This window comes from Pygocentrus nattereri, chromosome 6 (genome assembly GCF_015220715.1).
Source record: "Pygocentrus nattereri isolate fPygNat1 chromosome 6, fPygNat1.pri, whole genome shotgun sequence".
Lineage (NCBI taxonomy): Eukaryota > Metazoa > Chordata > Actinopteri > Characiformes > Serrasalmidae > Pygocentrus > Pygocentrus nattereri.
In genome coordinates this window covers 25,962,290-25,970,700 of record NC_051216.1, presented here as the reverse complement: position 1 = coordinate 25,970,700, position 8,411 = coordinate 25,962,290, and the positions used below count along the sequence as shown (strand labels likewise).

Sequence of the window (8,411 nt, the reverse complement as noted above, 5' to 3'; positions counted from 1 at the left end):
AACAGCAACAGGTCTAAAAGATTAAAGTACTTATTTTTATTAACGTTATGTATGAACTTTGCTTTTACCATCACAGTGAGGCACGGCCCACAGCTCAAACCCAGTTTCAGCAGGCTGGCCTGCTGACTCACAGCTCTGCTTGAGTGTGCAGGAGGCAGTGGAGCAAAGCCATGATGAGAGACTGCTGGAGGCCAGATGGAATTTAAGTGTTCTGATGTGGTATGCACAGGAAGGCATTGTTCCAGGAGTATTACAACTTATCCAAGGACTTGGAACCAGTGACTACCATTACACGAGTCAAAATACCAGCCTTCTACCCACCATGGTTTCAGAGCTGAAATGCTGTCTCCACGACCAAGCTGAGCATCAAAAACAGTTTCTTTTCAAGTAAAGCTCCTGTTTACTAGTATAAACAGTGTGACAAGTCTGACAAAATATTAAAAAGGGGTTCACTTTAAAAATACACCCATATAGCCTAAAAAAAAAAAAAAAAAAAAAAAAAAAAAAAAAAAAAAAAGGATAAATACATAATACTACTACTACAAAAAAAAGGAAATAAAATCCTAGCACGAAATGAGTGGCATACAACAAATGTGGGGTTCAATACTTTTATTTCTTTCCCCTCCTCAAACATTTTCCTGATGTTCAGTTCCATTCAAAAGGAAAATTAATGTGAGGTAAAAGTGCTGAAAAAAAAATTTAATGGCAATAAGGAAACATCTTCATAGTTCTCAAATCACAAGCTGACAAATAAGCTCTTTCCAATGAACTTCAAAAGAATATATAGTGCAACACTTCCATATATTACCCTTGTCAACTCACAATTATTGGCATCAGACAAACCATAGGTAGAAACAAAAATGTAAACAGCATCTACTGCAAATCCCACTACTTTTCCTGCAACATGGCAAAGGAGCTTCTAAAAGGCCTTCTGGCATCAGCGAAACTCGCTATAGGCAAGAGTGAAAAACAGAAAAAGCCCCTACCCTAGAACAGGAAATGTACAATGATACAGATGCATTTCAAGCTGTAGTGCAACATACAAGCAAAGCTCTTCTTCTCAAACGTCATCCATAGACAAGAAAGATTTTTTTTCTGGAATTACAGCAAGGAAAAAAACTCAATTTAACAGAACTAATTGCTTCTACATTAGTATGAATAGAACAGCCTAAATGCACCTGTTTCAAACACCCCACCCCATATTAACAAGAAACCCATTTTACAAACCCTTTGAATAAGAACTGTTAAAGCAAAGTCACATCATGCTAAGCATTATGTGAGTAAAGCTCATGTGGGCAAGATATAAGAAAGTAACATGCTAAGGTGGCTGTGTGCATGTTCCAATGGGTGCGTGTTCCAATGGGTGCGAGTCATGAGCAGATGAAGGTGATCTACAGCAGGGCCAGCATCTAGCGGTCTTAAAATATCTTACAGCTGTATTTAGGGGGGGTCAGGGATAGCTCAATGTTTGTGAAGCACACTGATCCGATTCAAAACCTTAAACAAGTAGAATTTGACCAACCAATTCTCCGGCTTTTTCGTGGGATTAAGACCACTGACAGCCACAGACTACCTAAAGAGTACGAGAGAGTTAGGGACTGTATATATTACCCCACTAAATGCAAACAATGGGTTACACTTTAATAGAAATCGACCGCAAACCACAGTTTAAGTTAAATTACCCACAAGTCTCCCTGAGATCCATCCTCCTTCTTTCCTCATGTGTAATTTAGAGCTTATACTCTTACACAGCTACATGTTTTGGAGTGAAAAAAGGGATTCAAAAAGGTACATGTATTTATTGCAGTGGCTATTCATCTGAGTCCCTCAGCTTCAGATATAGTGATAACCGGTCACCCAATGTTCAGATTTGGCTTGTAGTGGTGGTTGTGGGGGGTTTTAAAAAAAAAAAAAAAAAAAACCCCACCACACACACACACACACACACACACACACACACACACACACACACACACACACACACACACACACACACACACACACACACACACACACACACACACACACACACACACACACACACACACACACCAAAAAAAAAACACAAACACCACAAAAACAAACAACCCACACACACAACTGCAAGACAAGACAAGACAACTGGAATGACTACACAACCAGGTTTGAGAGAAGCCAGGCAGCAGGATGTGAGGACTGACCAGAACTTGACACTTCACATTATACACACAATCCCCCCCCCCCTTCATTTAAATAGAAAAGGGAAGAAAAAAAAAAAAAAAAAAAAAAAAAGTTCAATGTTCAGTCCATACATTCAAAACACACTGCCAAAATGCAAGGCACTTAAGAGTTTTGTTGCTGGTTCAAACATTGGTCCACAGTCTACATTTCTGCAAACAAAACCAACATCCAATAGCCAAGAGAGGGGGAAGGGGGAAAAAAAGCTTGGGTTCAAAATGCTCTGTCCCAGGGGTGTGACCCATGCCTGCAAAGGCTACTGTGACCCATCCCCTCCCTCCTCCCTCCAAAGTCTGTGTGTGAAGCAGATAAGAGGCTGAGCCTGGCTCTCCAGCTTATCGAAGTGTGTGCGAGTGTGCTTGTATAAGCTGAACCGGCAGCAGCTGTGCGTGCAGAGCAAGCAGAGAGAAGAGAAAGGAAGAGCCTTAGTAAGGCGCATTGGGGCAGCTGTTAGCCATTACATAAGAGCAGCCAGAGGGGTCTCCACCATTTCTCTCAATGTGCCAAGTGAGTGCAAGAGAAAGCCTTTTAGACCTGCAGCAAAATCTGGATAGCTTTTTGCAGCAAAGCCTGACTGGTGTCAACTACAGTGCTATATTCCAAAAAATTGTACAGTTTAAAATGCAGAGCTTGGCCATTTGACATTTGTAACCTGTCTAAGTGGGAGCTCCACGGAAGACTAATGCAACAGGAACAGATCTAAATCAGAATGAAGCAAGAGACACTGATGCTTAATCTGGATCAAAACAGACAGCACAAGAGATGAATCACAACAGTGGTGAAATCCATAAAGGGAACACAGTCCATGCTGTAAGATTTCTGCAAATATGGCCCTGCCTCACCTACTCCTCTCTTCTCCAATGACCAGACAAGGGGGCACAGTGTGCCTGGTCACCCCTCGCATGAGAAGGAACACGACACACGCACATGTAAGGTGTTCGTCACAGCAGAAGGTCTGTCCTACAGGCTTCAGTGTAGGCATATTTCCCCCTGTGCCTCGCCGGATAAATTTAGAGCAGTGTGACACCAGCGTGGAGTCTCGTTACACAGCAATGCAAAGCCTGCTAAGGATTGTGATAGACTGAAGAGGACCGGACACCCAACGGCTCATTTCCTTTTAAGGAAAGGGACCAACTTACTCTTGCTCTCTCATACACTCCCACTTTCATTTAGAAATTAAACCCAAGCATAATTCACTTACTCCAACAAAAGTCTCATTTCTTTAACAGATGCAGCCAAAACCCTCCCAAATTTTACAAAGTCCATTTCAATCACAAACCCGTCTGTAGTGAAAAACTATTTTGTAGGCACCCACCAAGCACAGGAGCAAGAGCCTGAAGCACGCTGCTACAAATGCTGTGTCATCTAGATCACTTTCACATCTGTACCCTTAAGAACAGACTTGTGCAGCTTTCTTCACCCCACTATGACTGATCATGATTAGCTGAGCAACAGGAAGAGTTAAAATGCTCATTAAGCTCAGTATTAGCAGCTCACCAGTAGTTTAAAAAAAAGAAAAAAAAAAAGACTCGTTGGAATTTGCTGTCTAAGCCTGTGCTCACGTTTTTGCCCCCCCCCCAAAAAAAGCAATTAAATTTTTTCAATTTATATAAATTTTTGGCTTTTTTTAAATAATTTTTTCTTTACATTTTATCACAAGAGAAGTATTAACACTGTTCCTCAAACTTTTTTCCCTTATTAAAGGCTAAAGATTTTTTTTTTTTTTTATATAGTATTTAACATCCATGTTAGGGAGGCATTAAGGCACAATGAGAATTTCAATCAGCAAGAAAAAAGCATTACTCACATCAGACACAAATATAGCCAACAGAAAACAATTTAAAGGAGAACTTTCAATATTATATATATATATATATATGAAATCATAGCACTAAAAATATGATCCAAAGGACTGACACTCTGAAGATAAGAATTAAGCTAAGTGCCTCCCCCCCCAAAAAAAGGGGGGGGGGAAACGAAACAAAAAACAAAAAACACAAAAAATATGTCTTTTTAAATATATACTTTATCTTTATGCTCACGTGGGGAAGTACCATTCGCCCCCTCTCCCATTAACAAAGCATCTTCTGTTGAGTGTCTTAGTTACACGGCAGCCATGTTGGAATGGACTGGTTACAAGAGGCCACATAGTAGTTGCTGAAGTTCAAGTCTCTGACATAAGGCGCTGGCTGGTAGTAGCAGGTGACACTGGATGCATCTGGTATGGCATTCTGTTCTGCCAACACCCGGAAAGCTGTGAGTGAGATGAGGTTGAGTGTCTGCCTTCTTTCGTGTCCCATGAGACACACCGTACTCTCATTCACGACCCGTCGCAGGATCATGAGGTAGTCATATTTGCTCTTCTCTTCACCCACAAAGTGACTCTGCAGGTAGGCCTCCAGTTTCCTCTGCTGCTCGCCGATGTCAGGAAAATCGATGAAAAACCGAGAGCACATGTATCGCTCAAGGGCTTTGAACTCCTCCTCATCAGTGGGTCTGAAGTCCCTCACCAGGAGGTTACAGTATTTCAGCAACCCACCACCACGGATCTCCTCTGGCCTTTTGGTAGCAATCAGCTTGTTCCTGAGGTGATCTAGAGAAACAGTAAAGTCACCATACATGCTCTCTCCTACCACAGTGGGGTGGAAATGCTGAGACATGGGGTTTTCTGAGAAGTCATAATATGACAGCAGGGAGTCCAAAATGATCTGGAAAGAGTCCACACTGAACTCAAACTGCCTGCGGATCGAATCCACAAACTTGAGCTCCACATTGCGGCCGTTGTTGTTGGACAGAGAAATGAGTGACCAGCGGTCCTGCTCGGTGTAGACCTTGACCAGTTTCTGCACATAAGCCTCCTTCAGGGTCATGGGTGTGATTTTCTCCTTGTTCACCCCCTCTGGCAGAAAGTCCAACAAAGTGCCCAGCACCACATCTTTGATGAGTTGGAACTGTGCTTCTTGGGGGAGGTCAACCCTGAAGATGATGTCCAGATCTTTGTAGCTCCATCCAATGTCTTTCACCAGCACATGGCTGGCTGTGGAGCCATTTAGGCGAATGTCTTTGACTTTAATGTCCCTCTGCTCCAGACGGTTACGCACCATCTGCACAATGTCCTTCAGCCGCACCTCCAGGGTGGGAAAGTTGCCGCGGCCATGGACAGGAACCGCCTCGGTCAGCACCTCATTCAAGCGGCTCACCTGGTCCCAGGTAAGTACGCTGTAAGAACTGCTCTCGCTGCTTGATGATGCTTCAGCCATGCTTGCTTTCCTTGAAATTCCCTCAGACAAGCTGCAATAAAGAGAAAAAATAAAAATTTAAAAATAGTTACTTTATATTTAGTAATAAGTATACAAGAAGAATAAAAACAACTGAGGGAAAGCTCATCAAGCTCTCTGTAAACTGCTAAAAACTAAAGAAATTACACAATTTGGGGTCAATCTAAAGCACGTAAAGAAGAATAAAGAGTCAGTAGGTGGGGAAAACGCTCAGCTTGTTCATTCGTTTGTTGCTTCGTGTGTTTGGCAGAAAAAGCTTATAAAAAGTTATAAATCTGACTTTATCAGGACTGCATACTTTAAGTGACACCGTATCTAGACAAACTGCGAGCGACGAAGCAGCTTGGACAACACGCTCGGTCATGGCGATAAAAGTGTTGTCTTTGGACCAGACCACCACAGTCAGAGAAAACCAAACGCCCACAGCAAGTCCCCCAGTTTCCACAAGAGCACAGCAACTCTCCATCGAGAGCTCGGACACAGCAGCGCTGCTCGCAGCACAGACCTGCTGTTTATACGACACCTTCCCGCTCAGACACAGGCGTACAAAACAGACAAGCCATTTAAACAAAGCACATTAAACCTTTTTAAAACAGTGGCGATACTTTAATAACCAGTCATGACGAGAAAACACACGTGAGAGCACACGCTTTCCAAATGTACACGAAGCCCAACGCGGTCGTGAAGAGCAGCTAAAACTTCAGCCTTCCCGATTCAGTCACATACAAAATCACATTTTTAAATCTTGGGGTTAAACGTCCTGCATGAACAGCACGCAGTGCATGTAGCTACCCCAGCGGCTTTAAAGAGGCAGCACGTGATGGCTCAGCCCGAGCCACTCTTCTCCAGGAGCTTCTAGCTTCATGTCCGAACCTGACAGGAATATTTCCACTTCTGTAACAACGGCCATCACAAACAACACCCGGCTTAACCCACAAAGTAAAGTCAGGTTTTCTTTCTAATCTAACCAGGTAAACTGACTAATCCTCTCAGCCCCGGTCAGCACTGAGGCACAGACACAGGCAAATCTGAAGTTTCGTTAACGCGGTGACTCAAAACAGCCTCAACATTACACAAATGCAGCGCGAGCGACAGCTGCTTTATTAACTCCGTGAAACAGGACGTTCTCAAACCTGCTGTTAAAGCGTGAGTCCACTCCCAAATACTCAACACGGCAAGCAGATCACAGCACGGACGTTAACTAAGACTTTGTGCCCAGACCTCCATCCACCCAGCTGGCCGGCCGACCGCACACTCTGCGCTCACATAAAGAACTCGGCGCTTCTGGGCTGCGGAGCTGCACCGCCTTCTTTTAAGCCGAAGAGCTCAGTGGGTAAAAATAAAACGGCACACCGCCTATCACCACGCCGCACTACATACCCGAAACGCGCGATAACACCTTCAGGTGCTGTGGTTGGAAAAAGAAATACATTGAAGTTTTTTTAAGTTCTGTTAATGATTTCTAATATTTAGATCACACTGGTTATTCTTACCGCTGTCGTCTGATGTGAAAGTCTACGGCTTTTCAGGCTTGTGAGTTTCAAAAGCTGACAGAATTGTGGTATCAATGCGCTCAGCCGGCCTGTGATTGGCTGAGCAGGTTTTTGTGTTGCCCGGTAACCATACGCGTAGGTTGAACTTCATTCAGCATGTGGAGGAGCGGAAGAGGCCGTTCACTATTTGTAGTTTTCTACGCTTATTTTCGTCTCTTCTCTAATAGAGCAAATGTTCCCAACGGTGCTCTTAATAGTTTACACTCTTATGCTTACATTTTACTGTCTAGTCCCTTTTTTGTGAAACTCAAATAAAGGCCTACTTTTCACGTTTCATGTCCCAGATCCGATGCCTGTTACTAGGGAAACCTGTGAACAGAACACTCGTTTATTTTCAAAATGAATGCTGAAATGTGATGGAATTCAGTTTTTGACTCCTGAAATGCATATTTCCATCTTTCCAAACTCACCAGGGGTTAAAATCTCAGGTGTTTCCTCAGATGACTGTTCGATAATTCAGTTGGGTTGTCAGTCTATACATTTTAAACCATCCAAAACTTGTTGAGTTGTATATCACATGAGAAACCTCCAGATGAAAACATGGACAGAAAGTGTTGTGCATTTGTTGTAGCAAAATCCAGTTTGCTTAATATAGGCTTAAGGTGGTGAGATATCCATCACATGAGGTACGATCCTGCCTCCCAATCAGTTTCTACATTCTGATTCATACAAATTCTCCCTCAGTCTCCTATGTAGATGACCTGGATGTTTTCGGTCACTTTTCTGATGCAAGAGCTTCCTTTCAGCATTGCTCAAAAAAGCTGAGAGAAACTCTGAAGAAAAGGAAGAGAAGGCTGAGATAGACAGAAAGGGAAAAAAAGAAGTCACAGGAATCTCCCTCTCCGAAGTGCAGGACAGACTGTGCTGATTCATGCAGTAGCTCAATTATACTACTATGACTTCTAATGTTCTCTATTCTACTTCCTGTTCTTAAAGGGTAATCCCAGGGTCGCCCCCATTTGCTTGCTCACTGCCTCTAGCTCTCTCACTCTCCACCCACAGTTTCCTTATACATCACTAAAAAAGGATGTATAATTGTCATGTTTTCTCATGCCATGCTTTACCCATGTTAGTGCTTGTGGTTGGGTACTGGTTTACATTTAAAATGATGTCTGGGGAGAAGTGCCTGAAGGCCATACATGACCTGTAAAAAGAACATATAGTAAAGTGGAACTTAGAGACTTCTTTATAGTGGTGGCGATGGGAACCAAGGGCTGCGATGTGTACAACTCAAATATAGGCATTTACTCTCCAAAACCACCAGTGAACCTACATGTGACTCAGGAATTTTTGTATGTAATGATTATAATGATAACATAATGGCAACCCCCCCCAAAAAAAAAAAAAAATCCTATTTTGTTTT

The 8,411-nt window shown here is 42.8% G+C and overlaps 1 protein-coding gene across 5 annotated transcripts; it reads right to left on the bottom strand.

The window, feature by feature from the left end:
* Positions 1-4,225: 4,225 nt before the first annotated feature.
* Positions 4,226-7,053, bottom strand: tent5c (terminal nucleotidyltransferase 5C). 5 transcript variants are annotated; one of them, XM_017704580.2, is made up of 2 exons: positions 6,989-7,053; positions 4,226-5,508 (listed from the first exon to the last, which is right to left on the bottom strand). In XM_017704580.2, the coding sequence occupies exon 2, from the start codon at positions 5,475-5,477 to the stop codon at positions 4,317-4,319; it is 1,161 nt and encodes a 386-aa protein (XP_017560069.1). In that variant the 5' UTR covers positions 5,478-5,508; positions 6,989-7,053; the 3' UTR covers positions 4,226-4,316. The 5 variants fall into 5 exon arrangements, with proteins under 5 accessions (XP_017560069.1, XP_017560068.1, XP_017560070.1 ...); XM_017704579.2 differs by lacking the exon at positions 6,989-7,053 and adding an exon at positions 6,629-6,794; XM_017704581.2 differs by lacking the exon at positions 6,989-7,053 and adding an exon at positions 6,717-6,768.
* Between the last annotated feature and the right edge of the window lie 1,358 nt (positions 7,054-8,411).